This window comes from Pinus tabuliformis, chromosome 1_2 (genome assembly GCF_031772625.1).
Source record: "Pinus tabuliformis cultivar Carrire ecotype Pingquan chromosome 1_2, CPIR1, whole genome shotgun sequence".
In the NCBI taxonomy this organism is placed as follows: domain Eukaryota; kingdom Viridiplantae; phylum Streptophyta; class Pinopsida; order Pinales; family Pinaceae; genus Pinus; species Pinus tabuliformis.
In genome coordinates this window covers 655007128-655024812 of record NC_142298.1, presented here as the reverse complement: position 1 = coordinate 655024812, position 17685 = coordinate 655007128, and the positions used below count along the sequence as shown (strand labels likewise).

The window sequence follows — 17685 nt, the reverse complement described above, 5'->3', positions numbered from 1 at the left end:
CACTGAAGCGCTGCGATGCGATAGTGCTTACGGACCCGATATGGATATCAGCCACACTTAACAAGATTTCAATTCCGGATTCCAAATTCGGACTAAGTTTTTCTTTGTTTCTTAGTGTAAACCAAAAGTTATCTTGCGAGACTAAAACGACACGTAAATTGGAAACAGAACATGCCGATATGAAGGAAACACACTCAAATAGACTTCAATTAAAGTATTAACTGGAAAACCCAATGTTGCAGTAATCGTTATCAGGATATTATTAGTGAGGGGAAAAGATCGGAAAAAAATCGTATTAAAAAATAATAATAATAATAATCTGTAAAAATAGGGAAAAAATCGTAACATACAAAAATATTCATGTTTTTTCAATTTTTTTAATATCTAAAGCATCTACAACATAAAATAAATACATTGACACATAAATATGATAAAAGAACTAATATATAAGATGTGTAATATCATTTCTAGTGCTACATCACACATAACAGTGAATCATGTCCTGAATAGTCCTGACTCCCGAGTCCCAACTCAGCCTCAAAATATCAACAAAAAATATAATAATGTATCTCATATCATGAGTCATAATGTCATATACAATGAAATGAACCAAATAACTAAAGTCTAATACAATTGATTTCCTCTGCCCCTCTAGATGTAGATGCCGGTGGAGTTGGCAGTGGACTCTGTTGTGCTCTAGACGCTGAAGAACTAGGAGCTATAGGTGGTAGACCACGTCCTCTACTGGTGACAGGAGTAGTCTGGGTAGGTTGTGTCACCTCCTCCTCATCAAAAACATCGTCGAAAAAAATAAATAAATAAATAAATATATATATAAGTAACCGGATTCGTCCATATAGCCTGGCGAACCGGAATCCTGCGTGTCTGGTACGATTCGCCCAAAAATCGAATCCTAAACAAATCCTGATTTTTGCCAGTGTGTCACGATTCTAGGATTCATATCCCAGAAAAGCGACTGCCGCGGGTTAAAAAAGGCCGCATTTCTTCATTTCATTCACGTTGTTTATCATTTGGGTCTGCATTGTTTGAGTTGTTTGCAAGGAGAGAAGGGTTTGGAGCAAGGAGCTAAGGGAGTAGAGCATTCGGCAAGGAGATTCAAGCACCAGGTAAGTGCATTTCAGCTCCATTTTTTTGCATTTCTTATTCTATTACAGCAGTTTGTATATGATTTTTTGTTTACAAATTTGTGCATGTTTTGTTCATTTCTTTTACAATATTCATGGCTCAATCAAAGGCAGCAGTTAGGGGGCAAAGGAAGGGCAAGAATGTCTCCATTGGAGATGCCCCTCCTCCCCCAATATCATCAGAGTCTGCTGCAAGTAATGTTGATGGAAGAGGAGGACCTAGAGACAACATTGATAAATATCCATTGTGGAAATATGTCACAAGAGAGGATGGGACAAGCACCAAGGGGAAGGGAGGAGGCAATGTGCAATGGAGATGCACCTTTTGTCACATTGCTTTCAAAAGCACATATTTCCGTGTGAAAGCACATTTGTTGGCTTTACCGGGTTGTGGGATTGGAGCTTGTAAAGCTGTTTCTTTACAAAAGAGAAAAGAATTGGAAAAGGAGTCCACTGTTGGTATGGAAAATGTGGCTTCAAAATCAAGAAAACCCAAGAATGAAGACCCCCTTCCATTTTTGAGGAAAGCCACCACCAAATTTCCATTTGAGAGTTCTACTTCTATTGGGGGACAAGCAGCAAAAAGAAGAGCAATTGCACTTGGTCCAATGGACAAGATTTTCCAAAAAGAGAGACGGGAAGAGCTTGATCTCACCATTGCCTTCTTCTTCTATCAAAACTTCATATCATTTAATGTTGCACGCTCACCTCTATTTATTGAGATGTGTCGAGCTCTAACTCAAGGGGCTCTAGCAGGGTATGTGCCTCCTGGGTCAAAGAAGCTGAGAACCACATTGTCGACGAAAGCAAAAAAAGAGGTGCAAAAAATGTTTGAGCCTATTGTAGCATCATGGCCAACATTTGGGGTTAGCATTGTTGTTGATGGATGGATAGATCCAGCACGACAACCAATCATCAACTTCATGGTGTCTTCCTTGACTAGTCCAGTTTTCATGAAAGCAGTGGATACACTTGGAGAATATAAGGATGCACAATTTATTGGTGAGTTATTTATTAAAGTTATTGAAGATGTAGGTGTTGATTCTTGTGTACAAATCATTACAGATAATGCACCTGTTTGCAAGGCTGCTGGCATGATTGTGGAAGCTAAATATCCACAAGTGTTTTGGACACCTTGCATTGTCCATTCATTGAACTTAGCACTGAAATCCATTGCTTCTGATGTGCTTTGGATTGGAAGCATTATTGAGGATGCAAGACATATCCGTAACTTTGTGCAAAATCATACAAATGCCCTCACTATCTACAAGGAGTACACCAATCTATCATAGTTGAATATTGTTGATACACGATTTGCCTCTTCATTCATGATGTTGAAGAGGTTGAAGGAGGTCAAGACCGCACTTGGGTCCATGGTTATTTCTGAGTTTTGGTCTTTTGGAGAAAGACAGATCAGGTAGCCTCTAAAAGAGTGAAGGACACAGTGCTAGATGATGCTTGGTGGGAGAGGGTGGATCTAATTATTCGGATCATGGACCCTATCATTTCTTTGCTTCGATTTGCAGATACAGACAAACCCATCCTAGGAGAGGTTTATGAGGGATGGGATTTCGTGATTGAGTCTGTGAGGAGCATTATTCGACAGAGTGAATGCCCCGAGTATGAGACATCACCAGAGGCCTTCTGTGATACTATACAGAATATTCTTGTCAACAGATGGGACAAGAATTGTACACCTTTACATTGTTTGGCTCACTCATTGAACCCCAAATACTACAGCCATGAGTGGCTGAATGGTGGACCTTCCCGCAGATTCCCTCCTCACATGGATGGTGAAATCTCACAGGGGAGGAAAGAGGCATTCAGGCAGATTTTTCAGGATAGTGCATTGCTTGATGAGGTGGAGGATGCCTTTGCAGAGTTTTCCATTGGCATTGATCGATTTGGAGGTTATGATGTGATTAGAGATAGGGGGCTAAGAAGCCCTATTCTTGGTGGGCAAATCATGGGGCAACAAGCCCTCCTCTTCAGCAGTTAGCCATGAGGCTCCTCTCTCAGGCGACTTCATCCTCTTGTTGCGAGAGGAATTGGAGCACATATGGGAATTTGTATAGTGTGAAGCACAGTAGGCTTGAGCAGTCCAGGGCAGAGACAATGGTGTATGTGCACACCAACCTTCATCTTATTTACAGGCAGAGGGAAGAGTCGTTGAGGGGAAAGACAAAGATGTGGGATGTCTTTCTTGATGATATGGGTCTGGACGCCAGTGTTGAGTTGGCATTGGCCAACATGGATCTCAATGATCCAGTGCTAGAGCCTGTTAGATTTTATGACTTAGAGGGGTCATCCTCCACAGCAGCAGATGCACAAGCGACTATGGATACAGGGGAGGAGGAGGATGTAGAGGAGAGCAGTGGGGACCATGACGATGAGGACATTGATGCTGATTCTGATGCTGATGATGAGGATTGATGCCTTGAGGCTTGTATACCTGTAGTTGTTTTATATTTTCTATTTCTATTTGCTATTGGCATTGCACCAGCACTACCTATGTAACACATTTTGATTTGATGACTTATGAGAAAACTACAATTGTCAGTGTGTTTATCTTACTATTTTGTAGTTGTAAGTTGTCTTTCAGTTATGAATTATGAATCATGATTTATGTGACCAGTGACCACTGACATGTATTTGAATTTTGTATGTACTATGCATGCTATAGATGAAAATCTATGTTTGAAATCAATAAATTTGTATCATTAATTAAAATTTGTGTAAGAAATATCTAATTTTATATATATATATATATATATATATATATATATATACATATATTTAAATATATATATATATAATAAAATAATATATAACGAATCCTACGTGACCTATTCCGGGGGGTCAACGTGTCCGAATCTGATACCATGAATCCTGAATCCCCGTGTCAGGAGACTTAATATATATATATATATATATATATATATATATATATATTTCCAAAGATTTTTTCCCAAAAAATCGCGATTTTTTGTGAAAAAAATTAACGTAAAAATCGGGTGATAATATCGCCAAACTCAAAAAATCGCGATTTTCCGATAATATCGCGATTTTCGCAACACTGGGAAAACCAGGCCGAACCACTGTTGTAAAGACTTAAAAGAAAGCGCTGCATGAAAGCCAAAGATACACATAAATACTAGATTTAACAAACAAACAAGTGTTCAGATGCATAAAAGGGTTCGGAGGTCACAACGCCTCCGGGATCGACCAATACACAAAGATGTCCAGCTCTTTTCAGCAATACGAGATAAACCCACTCGGTCAAAATCCCTTTACAATAGCATGAAAGTTACATAAATACTAGTTCGTTTTAACAACCAGATCCTAAAACAGAGGCTAAAATTTATTTGTCCTATCTGTTCTGTGAGGCATTCTCCTCGAGAATCTCCACTACGCTAACTAATCCTATCTGTTCTGTGAGGTATTCTCCTCGAGAATCTCCACTACAGTTAACTAATTTAACACTTATTACATCATGATTTAATCCTATATTCTAGTTCTATGCTTAACTAGAAAAACATGGAAATTGATGGCTAAAGGATCCCACTCCTTTGCTTGTAGATTTTTTTGTATTTTTGGAATAAGTTTGAAGTCTTTTCCTTCCAAGTCTCATGCTCCTGCATCAGACTCCTGAGGACAAAATTCTTCATGGGCTCTTGTCCATGAGCTCTTTTACAGAACTGCGCAATTTCTGTAGTATGTTTTCTGTTACCCAAGTAGCTTCAGCAATTGGCTAATCCTTCCATTTGACCAAATACTGAAAGTACTCCTGTCCTCTGGTTTTCTTGAACACTTTCTTGTCCAGAATCCTTTCTGGCTATAATTCTTTTGTTGTAGGTAACTGTTTTACCCAGTCAATTTCCTTTGTCTCTTGGTCTTCTTATGTATCATCTGCAATTTCACCTTCATACTTGTACAGATCAGCAACATTGAAAATTGGAGATATTCCAACATCAGGGGTAATTCAATTTCATATGCATTTGCAGAAAATTTCCTTAATACTTTGCATGGTCCAATTTTCTTGAACTTCAATTTGTTATACTCCTTCTTTGGAAATCTTTCCTTCCTTAAGTGTGTTAAAACCAAATCTTCAACTTCAAAGTTCACCTCTCTTTTTTTCATGTCTGCTCTGGTTTTGTACTTGATGTTGCTATCCTGTAGCTGTTCTTTCACTTGTTCATGCACTGCTTGCATTTCTAAAGCAAAATCTTCTCCCTCTGTACTTCTCATCTCATCTTTTCCCAAGTTTCTTAACTCAAATACTCCTCTTGGATGCATTCCATAAACTATATGGAATGGACTCTATCCTGTACTCCTGTTAGGTGAGTCATTATATGCATATTCAGCCTGTGCCAACACTTGATCCCACTGCTTTGGATTTTCTGCAGTAAGACTCCTTAAAAGATTACCCAAACTCTTGTTCACAACTTCAGTCTATCCATCAGTTTGTGGATGATAGGCAGAACTGAAACTCAGTTTAGTTCCCAACTTCTTCCATAATGTCCTCCAGAAATGTCCAACAAATTTGGAATCCCTGTCTGAGACAATACTCTTAGGCAACCCATGCAATCTTACAATCTCCTTGAAAAACAAATTAGCAATGTGAGTAGCATCACTAGTTTTATAACATGGAATAAAATGTGCCATTTTTGAAAATCTGTCCACTACAACAAAAATTGAATCATTTCCTCTTTGAGTCTTTGGTAAGCCCAAAACAAAATCCATACTTACCATATCCCAAGGCCTATCTGGAATTGGTAATGGAACATACAAACTTGTGTTTTGGCTTCTTCCCTTTGCATATTGACAGACTTTGCAAGTTTTCACATACTTTTCCACTTCAGGTCTCATTTTCGGCCAGAAATAAAATCTGCTCAACTATTCATAAGTCTTCTCTATACCAAAATGTCTTGCAAGTCCACCACTATGTTTCTCTTTGATTAAGTTCTCCCTCATAGAACAGTTTGGTATGCACAGCTGATTTCTTTTAAACAACAGTCCATCTTGTAAGAAATAATCCAACCATTTATTCCTATCCATTAAAACAGGATTCTTACAAGCTTCAAATGCCTCTTTAAAATCTGAATCTGTCTCATACAATTCTTTAAGAAAATCAAAACCCAACACTTGAATTTGACTCTCTTGAAGTAATACATTTCTCCTACTTAAGGCATCTGCAACTTTGTTTGATTGGCCATTTATGTGCTTCAAGACAAAATGGAAACCTTGAAGATACTCTACCCATTTAGCATGTTTCTGGTTAAGCTTTGGCTACTGCATAATATACTGCAATGCATGGTTATCTGAATAAAGTATGAACTCTTTTGACATTAGATAATGTCTCCACTTCTTCAATGACTACACAACTGCATAGAACTCTTTATCATAATAAGAATACTTCTTCTTTGAATCATTCATCTTTTCACTAAAATAAGCTATAGGTATGTCTTCCTAACTTAAAACACCCCCAATAGCTTCTCCACTGGCATCACATTTCACTTGGAAAGGTTTACTAAAATCAGGGAGAACCAAAATGGGTTTTTCAATGATCTTCTTCTTCAACAGCTGAAAATTCTTTTCTACTTCAGTAGTCCATCTAAATGGCAGTGTTCCACGGGGACTCGCCCCCCCCCCCCCCCTTAGGGGTCTAGTTTCCTCGCTCCCCCGCGCTCCGGGGACTTGGGGACGAGTAGGGGACGTTTCCCCATGCTCCCAAAATGGAGGAAACTCAGGGGGACGTGCCAGGGAAACGTTTCCCTTCCCTGAGGGGACGTTTCCCCACACTCCCAAAAAAATGGCCTTGCTTATAGTTTATGATTTAATAGACCTAAAGTGGTACAAAGCTACTCATGTTCTGTATGGGGATAACGTCTTGTGCTGTCTTTTGGTTTCAACAAGCGTTATTTTAGAGGGTCAGTATCATGGAAATTTGTTGGACCATATAGCACGTACATCAATTTTCCCTTTTAAAACTTCTCCTTTTTTTCTCAAGTGATGGTTGGATTACAGTGGGGAGATAACTGGAGTGACAGGCAAAGAATATGAGATATTCAATTTGTGTTTTTAATTTGCGTGACATTTGACATACAAACTATGGAAGCAACACCTATGTCATGTGGGAAATAATTGGGTGGACTATAGACTAACATGCGTTTACTGCAAGCATGACAAAATACTATGGGCAGCAAGAAATCTCAGGCACTGTCGTTATATGAATTTATACAGTTACAAAATTTACACAGACCACAGTTGCTCAGCTTGAATTCTCAGGTCTGAAAATTATTTTCACCCCTGAAATACACTGCTAGTTTGAAGTTTGAACTGCATGGCATTGCTCTAATAAGGTAGACAAATTATCCATGCCATCGTTGGTCACCCAAGTTGGTTTGCAGATGGCCATCCTGCAGTCAATGTCATTTGATAGTAAACTGTCAGAAATTCTTTCATGTGATCTCCTCATCTCTCCTGGAACTAAAACTCTTCTTTCAGCATATGGTGTACTGTCTATATTATATATAATATAACAAACTTTCTAGCTGTTGGATCCAATACAGCTGGACAACCCATTGTAGTTGCCCCTTCTACTGCCAGTGCAGTGTTCCTGATCTATTCATTTACCTTTTCAAAGAATTCAGTGGCTACCTTATCAAGCTGAAGCTCTCCCTCTGTTTGACCAAAATCTAAATTAGAATTTGACCAAGCTGAATTAGAATTTTAAATTTATTATTTTATATGATATTATAAATTTGGATAATGTCAAATGATATTCATATCAATGATAATGCTTTGCAGCTTTTCAATTCAAACCAAATTGTCATAGTGGACTCAATTAATAAATTATATTTTATATTTATAAATTTTTAAGACCCTGACGCTCCCCCACGTTTCCTAAAAAATGGTAGGGAGCTTTTGCATAGGCCGCTCCAGCGCCCCCTCGCCCCCTCGTCCCGGAACCTTGGTGGAACATTGCTAAATGGTTGCTTATCCTTCTTTATAGTCTCAACAATAGGGGCATTGATCTTACTAAAATTACTTATGAATTTCCTATAAAAACTAGCAAGACCATGAAAACTTCTTACCTCAAAGACACTTTTAGGTGAAGGCCACTCCATGATTGCCTTGATCTTCTCTGGATCCATCTTCAATCCTTCAGCAGAAACAACAAAACCCAAATACACTAATTCCTCTTTCATGAATGAACATTTCTTCAAATTCAGCAATAATTTCTCTTGTTGTAACCTTTGTAAGACATAATTCAAATGTCTCATGTGCTCCTCCTTAGACCTGTTGTAAACTAATATATCGTCCAGATATACTATTACAAATTTACCAATAAACTCTTTAAGAACTTCATTCATGAGTCTCATAAACGTACTTGGTGCATTTGACAACCCAAAAGGCATTACTCTCCACTCATACAATCCTTCATTTGTCTTAAAAGCAGTTTTCCACTCATCCCCTTCTCTTATCCTTATCTGATGATACCCACTCTTAAGATCTAGTTTTGTAAAATACTTTGCTCCACTCAAACAATCCATCAAATCTTCAATTCTAGGTAAAGGAAATCTGTACCTAATTGTGATTTTATTGATGGCTCTTGAATCAGTACACATTCTCCAACCTCCATCTTTCTTTGGACTCAACACTGTTGGTACTGCACAAGGACTCAAGCTTTCTCTGATCAGTCCTTTGTCAAGCAGTTCCTGAACCTGCTTCCTAACCTCTTCATTTTCTGTGGGAGTCATTCTGTAAGCTGCTTTGTTTGGTAGATTTGCTCCAGGAATCAAATCTATATGATGGCTAATTCTTCTAATGGGTGGTAACTCATTAGGCAAATCATCAACAATGATATCACAATAGTTGTCCAACATTTCTTGGATTTCAATGGGTAAATCAGAAACTTTAGTAGAAGTCATTATTACCTTGGGCTTGCAAATTACAGCAAAATTTACCTCATTCTCTTCAATCTACTGTAAGTATTCCTTTCCTCCTAGTAATAGAGTTTTTGGATCAGTTTTCTTTCCTGATGCATCTTCTTCTCCCATAGGCAGCAATGTATGATTGACACCATCCTTACCAAACTTGTAGGTGTTTCTTTTCCCATCATGCATAGCTCCTATTTCATATTTCCAAGGTCTTCCAAGCAATATGTGACACACATCCATGGGCATCACATCACATACAATTTTATCCTTATACTTGCCCAACTGCAACTCCACTTCACACTGTTCATTCACTAACAACTGATGTCCCTTTTGTAACCATGACACCTTGTAAGGTGTTGGATGTCTCATTGTCTTCAGCTTCAATTTCTCCACCACTTCTGTAGAGACCAAATTATCAGTGCTGCCACTATCAATGATCATCTGACAGCATTTCCCTTGAACCTTACACACTGTTCTGAACAAAGTCTTTCTTTGTGATGGTTCAACTATCTCCTTTGCTGGCTTGAGCAAAACTTTATTGACTACCAAAGATTCTCCTCTCTTTGGTACATTTTCTTCTTCTGTCACTATTGTTGCTTCTTCCTCAACTTGAGCAACAATTGCATTCCTCTTACTTGTTCCTGCATTCTCTGGGCACTCAAAAGCTCTGTGTCTCAGTTTGTTACACCTATAACATCTTACTTCTCTTCCTCTTCCTCTGCCTCCTCTTCCTCTAGAAAAACTCCCTCTTCCACTTGCATCACCTCCTGTGGGTGCATGCTAGTTTGAGCTGTTGCTAGCTCCATCTTTAGGTGTTGTAGATCTTCCTCTACCACCTTGACTTCCTTTTCCTCGGAAAGTACCTCTTCCTCTGGCAGACTGCTTCCTCATGAGTTTTTCTTCAGCTTTCAGTACCATCTGATAAGCTTCTTCTACTGTTTTAGGAGACAGTATACTTATCTCATCTTGAAGGTCCATCCTAAGACCATTCACATATCTAGCCACCTTCTCATCTGTATCCTGAGTTTGTCCAGCTCTTATGCTTACCTTATAGAATTCCTCTGTATATTCTCTCACTGTCATAGACCTTTGTCTAAGATTTTGCATCTGTCTGAACAAGGTTTGTTGATAATTACTTGGTAGAAACTTACCTCTTAGCTTTGCTACCATCCTATTCCAATTTCTGATTGGTTGCTTGCCAAGGCTCTTTCTTTCTACCTGCACTCCATCCCACCAAAGTGTTGCATGTCCTTTTAGCTTGGTGACAACAAACTTTACTTTCTTCTCATCTTCTGTTTCTTCATAATCAAAGAATTTCTCCATGCCATTAATCCAGTCTATCAATTCTTCTGGATTCAATCCTCCTTCATATATTGAAACCTCAGTCTTTGGCCTAGCTGTGGATCTCAACACTGACTAGAAGAATCTCATCTCAAGAGTAACTGCTATAGCTTCCTCCTCTCCTTCAGCTTCAACCTCAGGCTCACTAACATCCCCATCATCTATATTTCTCCCTGTTGTTAATGCTTCCAATCTAGCCTGCATCTGTTGCATAGCTTCCATCACCTCAGCATTTGCAACTGGTCGTCCTCTTCTACCACGTCCTCGTCCTCTTCCAACTCTGAAAGCCATATTAAATTTCCTTCTCTTGCTTCTGAGATTCAATTCAGTGTCAACAGGTTGCTCTGATACCACTAATGGTGGCCTGGGTGCAGGCAATATGGACAAACGTTCAAACCCTGATACAATTTCCTCTAATTCTAGCTTAATCCCTTCTTCAATCCCAACTGGAGTATCAGTCATCTATTCCTAGACTGACTGTTTTATAAATTTTCCCCTTTTTAGCCACTATTACCAATCCTTTTCCCTTAATTGGCCCAACCCTTGTTATCGGGTGCAATTTCATAACAGAGGCCCTTTTTAGCACTATCGGCGCTATAATTACATAGGAATTACTTAATACACTATCGGCGCCGTTGGAAATGGCAACAATGCAATTATGCGTAAAATACACTATCGGCGCTGTTTTCCAAAAGGAAATGCGTTAACACGCAAAATACACTATCGACGGGGTTTATTCCATAAGAAATGGAATAACACTATCGGCACTTCCTATCAGCGATTCCCTGATGCGATAATACTATAGCATTATCGGCGATCGCAATCGGCAGTTTCAACGCTCCCTTTACACATAACAATGCGATGCAATAGGGCTTCACAGACCCGATAGAATATAAGTTCTGCTCTATAACATTTCAGATCCGGTTATATCGCAATATTGGATTTTTGCGGTTCAAAAGGCCAATTCCTCTCCACTGAAGCACTGCGATGCGATAGTGCTTACGGACCCGATATGAATATCAGCCACACTTAACAAGATTTCAAGTCCGAATTCCAAATTTGGACTAAGTTTTTCGTTGTTTCTTAGTGTAAACCAGAATTTAGCTTACGGGACTAAAACGACGTGTAAATTGGAAACAGAGCACGCCGATATGAAGGAAGCACACTCAAATAGACTTCAATCAAAGTATTAACCAGGCCGAACCACTGTTGTAAAGACTTAAAAGAAAGCGCTGCGTGAAAGCCAAAGATATGCATAAATACCAGATTCAACAGACAAACAAGTGTTCAGATGCATAGAAAGGGTTCGGAGGTCACAACGCCTTCGGGATCGACCAATACACAAAGATGTCTAGCTCTTTTCAACGATACGAGATAAACCAACTCGGTCAAAATCCCTTTACAATAGCATGAAAGTTACATAAATACTAGTTCGTTTTAACAACCAGATCCTAAAACAAAGGCTAAAATTTATTTGTCCTATCTGTTCTGCGAGGCATTCTCCTTGAGAATCTCCACTAGGCTAACTAATCCTATCTGTTCTGCGAGGTATTCTCCTCGAGAATCTCCACTACAGCTAACTAATTTAACACTTATTACATCATGATTTAATCCTATATTCTAATTCTATGCTTAAATAGAAAAACATGGAAATTGATGGCTAAAGGATCCCACTACTTTGCTTGTAGATTTTTTTGTATTTTTGGAATAAGTTTGAAGTTTTTTCCCTCCAAGTCTCATGCTCTTGCATCAGAAATCTAGGAGGAAGTAGCCCTAACGCAGTCCCAAGGAGGATGCCCTAATGCGGTCTGAAGGAGGATGATCTAGCTCTCAACGCAGTTATGGAGGAGAGATCTAAACGCTGCCCTATGGAGAAACCCTAACGCTGCCCTATGGAGAAGCCCTAACGCTGCCCTTTGGAGAAGCCCTAACATAACCTATGAAGAGGTATACGCAGTCAAGAAGGGCAACAATGTAAGCCCTTAACGCAGATTAGAAAAGGGTCTCTACCCTAGATGGATACCCTAGAACCTTAACGCAGTCTATGGAAGAATGAAAGCTCTAACCGCAACAAGAGAGGAAGGATCTTAGACAGCGTAGAGGAGGCCCGAGTTCCTCAATGGAGGCCGAGTTAATTACTGGAGCAGTAGCCTGTTTTTGGGTCACTTTGGTGGAGGCCTAGAGGCTATCTTGGATGCCACGAACTGCTCTTGAGGGTCGAAGGCATGAGGAATTGTTTCGTGGGGATAGAACCCTTGGAAAGGGCTACCACAACAGGGGTTGGGCTTGTCGTAGCAAGCTGCAATCCCTTATACACCTACAGGTCTATGTTAAGGCTAATAAGGAGGGCATAAGGGCTAGTTGTGACTGTTGGGGTATAACAAGCCAACGTGTGGTTTAGGAATGTTGGAGAAGGGTGATCATAGCCTTGGGACAAATGTTGTGAAGGTTGTCCAAACAGCTGTTAGAATACCCTTACCAGTCCAGCAATGTGGCAATCAGAGAATCCCCTAACAGTGAACTGATGTAAGTGCAGCAGCATGATATAATAAGGTGTGACAGCATTGTAATAAGGGTGCAGCACAGTGATGATGAATGTTGCAATGAAGGTGCACCATGTGGGACAGCGAGCATGTAAGGGACAGCAAGCATGCAAGGGACAACAAGCAAGCATGCAAGGTACAGCAAGCAAACAATGGGATAGCAAGCATGGACAACATGGTTCAACCATGGCACATGGGACAACAGTGCAGCATTAGGTGCAACAGTCATGAGGTCCAGCATTGTGATGATGGGTGCAGCATGGTGCAACACGGTGAGGTGCAGCATGGTGCAACACGGTGAGGTGCAGCATGATGACGAGATGCAGCACGATGATAGGTGAAGGAGTCACCTTGGAGAATCAGTTGAAGCAGCATGTCTTCAACTGATCTCATGTATCATCTTCTTAGAGATGATCTATGCTCTTATCTAAATAAGTCAAAGTGTTGACTTCTGTTGTAAATGTATTATCTCTCTCTCTCTCTCTGCTGAACTATTGAAGAACATATAAGAAGAATTGATCAATGGTTTCCCCACATTGGGGTCTGTCCCTGGCTAGCACCACATCTTGTGTCCTCTTGTCTTGGCTTGTCTTCTGCGATTTATGTTTATGTTCTATCTGCAGTTTACTTTAATGCTGATGTGATTGCTTATCTGAAAAAGATATTGAGCTAACTGTGAAAATTGAAATAAATTGCTCTAAGCATAGAACATACCTAAAATTAACACTTAACAAGTGTTAATCCCCCCAAGCAAAGATGAGACTTGGTTGTGCATGATCCTTGTCAAGTGGTAATCCCCCCAAGTGAATATAGGGTGATGGATGAATCTCCCCTATGATGATTCTTCTTCGTTAGATTGTAACATCATTGTTCCAAAGTAGATATCCTTGTTTCATAAAGAAATTCCTCCCTAGCTGAGAGGGAGTGCTGAAAATTGGCAGCTAAGGGATGAATTTTCTTGAATACAGTCTCATTTCTAACTATTCTAGAGTGAATTTTTTAAAATAGAAAGACATGTCTATCATTTCAAGCATGACTTTCCAAAAATGGTAAATCACCTTGCTTTTACTTAATCATCAATATTATCATTAATATTATTATTATTATTATCCATATGATACTATATTATTATTATCAAAATAGAAATTCATGTCACCTTTCCTACTTGGCACTCAATCATGTCACTTCGCATTTCTCTCTCCCCTTGATGGCACTCGTACCCCTCTCTCTCTCTTAATGGATTCGTTGCACTCCTCTTACACTCTCTTATGCACATTAAAGACTTATCATAGCACTCCTCTTACATGCATTAAAGACTCGTCAGAAAAGATTCCTCTTATGCACTCTTCAATGCATATGTTACACTCTCTCCTTCAAGGCATGTGTACTCCTTTATGGCATGAGTTACAATGGCAAGCATAAACCCTTAATGGCATGAGTTACAAAGGCATGCATTCCTCCCTAAATGGCATATGTAACTCTCCATCAAGGCATGCGAGTTACTCCTTCATGACTCGAACTCCTTGCTCTTATATATGTGTGTCTCTTATCTTCACTTTTACTCACTTGTGCATTGTGAAAGGAGACTTCGAACTTGTGAAAAAGAGAGTTGGAGAGACTAGAGAAGGATTGAGAGAGTGAGAGAGAGACTTGGAGAGTAAGAGCATAATTTGGTGAGCCAAAGTGATTCAGTGTTTGCATCAATTGCTGCTATCAGAGACCTTCAGATTTTGGTGAACTTTTTCATTCTCTCATTGTATTATATTTCTTTGCTGAACAATTGATTTCTAATACAAGAAGAATCTGGTTGGGTTTTCCCCTTGTGGGTTTTGCCTTGGTCATTGGACCTAAATTCTCTATGTCTCATTGTGTTCTTGGCTGTCTTCTATCTTGCATATGGTTTATATGGTGTATGTTCTATCTACAATTGCTTAACTGATATTGCAGCTTGGAGTTTCATTTTTTTAAGCAATTGTTACAGCATAGAACATCGAGTTTCAACAATGAAAGCAAATGTTCAAACTGGAGTTTTTTGGGTGATGGTTTTCTCAACTCTAGTTCTGATGTGGTGATTTTTTGTGATTGTGATGTGGTGATTTTTTGTGATTGTGTGCAATAGGTGATGGGCATTTGCCCCTTGTTTCTAACAGTTTACAACTTTCATATGCTTGTACTACCTTGCTCATGTAATGGGTAAGTATATTGTGTTGCCAATAGGAATTAGAGGTTTATCTTTTGTACTAAAATCATGTCTATGTATCCATTGCCTAAGAAAAGCTATCAATTTCTAGGTTGAAAACTGAGTGCAGGTTCATTCCAGCCATACATAAGCCTTCCATTACAGGAATTTTATGTGCCTAAGCCAATCGGTTTGAAAGATCAATAGGCAAAACATGACACAGAGTCAAGGACAATGCGGATGTGGCGATGAGGTGGAGGCTTGTGCAGAGAGACCAAGCTAATGCCGAAATGACAGACAGCAAGAGATAAAGCATAAGCAGTGAAAAACAAGTGATAAAACTGAAGGCATAGTAAACATGGTCATTCACACTTGCCATTATAGGAGCAACCAGGAATTCCGCTATCACCAGCTGACCACCTTAAGATCTTCAAGACGCTTTCGTCATAAACATTACAGGAACCCAAAAGAGCAAAAAAAGAAGAAGAAGATGATAAAGTCCAATCAGGTCTGTGAATACATTGTATAGTTTTTAATAAATTCTAGCAATGAAGATCAGTAAATGTGAAATTGCAATCATCTAGGTATTGCTGAGAATACAGGGGACGGAACTATGTTCCATAAATCTGGAATGGCAACGCCACAAGTTCCCCAATCCATCATGCCATTGAGAAAGGTTATGAAAATGCCAACACAACAGCAAAACAAAAGCTCACCAAAACTGTCCAGATCTTTTGTACAGTGGTGTTCCCATGTATATTCTACAGAACTACTAGAGACTAGATGTTTGTAGGCCAATACCACTTGCTGGCATTGAACATAGAAAATTCTATGGGAACATAGAAGAATGCCTTACATAAATACACAAACATACACGTCCACCCATGCTTACAGTTAACTGTGAGAATGAAAATCCTAGAAAACATTGCACATAGGTATACTTTGATAGTTGGCCAAGAAGCTAGCTCCACTAGTTCTTAATGTTGTTAGGGGAATTTGACTAGTTCCACGCCAGAAACTACCCAGTTCGAATCCCAGGTGAGACACACTAGCCTGCAATGGATTTACTAGGGATCTCATCCATGAATATGAATGTGAAGATGCATGGATTTACTAGAAATCTTATCCATAAATATGAATGTGGGAAGCACCCCTATAGTTTCTCCACAGATTTTCCCTTGCAAAAGTATACTACGGTTTCCTGACTCAACGAAGGGGCCTGCTGAATCTCTGACTTGATTGTCAACCAGCTATTATAGAGTCCATATTGGTAGTTCACTCGGAGATATTATCAAATACTTCATATGCATCCAGAAGTCCATCAAAGTTTATGCATAAATTTCAAAATAGTTCACGTGTATCACAGAAGCCCGTCAAATTGAACCCAGGTGTTCTGATACCAAACTGTAACAGCTGGAATTCAAAGAGGGTAAACGAAACACGTACAGTTTCCATCCGAGAGGGCTGGACTTCGCGGCAGATTAGGCGGCAGCTTCCAAACGTCCGGTAAATTCCATCCAAGAAGGGGTGGCCGCAACATTTTCTCGGCAGCGACTACTCTCGTTGAGTGGCTCCCTCTGCTACTCCCACATGTAACCGCGTTGTAACCAGAAACCGACTCAGATGGCCGGGGTGGAGCCCATCTGAGGGTTTTAACAGAAATCAAGCCAGTGGCTATGGCAGCATTCCATGACAGCGATTCCATTTCTGCCCACAGTTTCGACCGCATTTAAACCATAATCCAAAACTTTCGCAAACTATTCACCGATTTCTAACTACAAGCTCTTCGTATGCAAATTAAAAATGTAGACTGAACATATACTGTAAAACCTCTTTTATACATAGCATGGTGTTTTACCTTTTCTTGCAATTTTGAAAAGTTGCATGGAGCTGGCGCCAAGATGGTCTGTGTTTCACGCTGTGCTGTGAAGGAGATCTGTGCGTAGAATACAGCCCTGTAAGTGTGCATGACGAGTACTTCAGCAATTCATACATTTTGGCGATAATTCCTCGGCATCATACTTCGAAACTGGAATCTCACGGTACAATTCCTGCATTCAGTGTGCAAAGTTGCGATTAAAGTTGACCGACCAAACATTACTTGGTCGGTATTGAGGAAGAGTTGGATATTCATTTCCAGCGGAAGTAAATGAGTACATAAATTTGATTTTTGTTTTTGCTCTTTTAAATTTGATAGGGGTTGTAAGATTATCAATGAGAAGTGATTCAACAAATTAAAAATAAAAATATTGAATTTATTTTTTTATATATTTATATAGATTTACATTAATTTTAGATTTATTAAATGTTAGGAGAAATTAAAAAATTTTAAGGGTAAATCTTCTTAAATTTTTGAGAGGCAAACTTTTAGAATATAAAATTTAAAATAAGATTTTGAAATTTGATAAATATGGGTTAATATTGATTTATGTTGATTCTTAATCTTTATATATAGGTAGATAAAATGGTTTTTTTCATGACATTTTTTTAAGTTAATTTTAATCAAAATTTAGTAGAGATTTTTAAAAATTTGA

The 17685-nt window shown here is 39.1% G+C and overlaps 1 protein-coding gene across 2 annotated transcripts in view; it reads right to left on the bottom strand.

Annotated features, from left to right (window-relative positions):
* The window catches only part of LOC149207379 (bifunctional protein FolD 2-like), a 133195-nt gene extending 115871 nt beyond the window's left edge, over nucleotides 1-17324 (bottom strand). For both annotated transcript variants that reach the window (XM_089395706.1, XM_089395705.1), the window contains exons 1-2: nucleotides 17010-17324; nucleotides 16598-16858 (exon numbers count right to left, since the gene is read on the bottom strand). In XM_089395706.1, coding sequence (XP_089251832.1) covers nucleotides 16598-16858; nucleotides 17010-17037 — 289 coding nt within the window. In that variant the 5' untranslated portion in view covers nucleotides 17038-17324. The remainder of the gene's footprint in view (nucleotides 1-16597; nucleotides 16859-17009) is intronic.
* Between the last annotated feature and the right edge of the window lie 361 nt (nucleotides 17325-17685).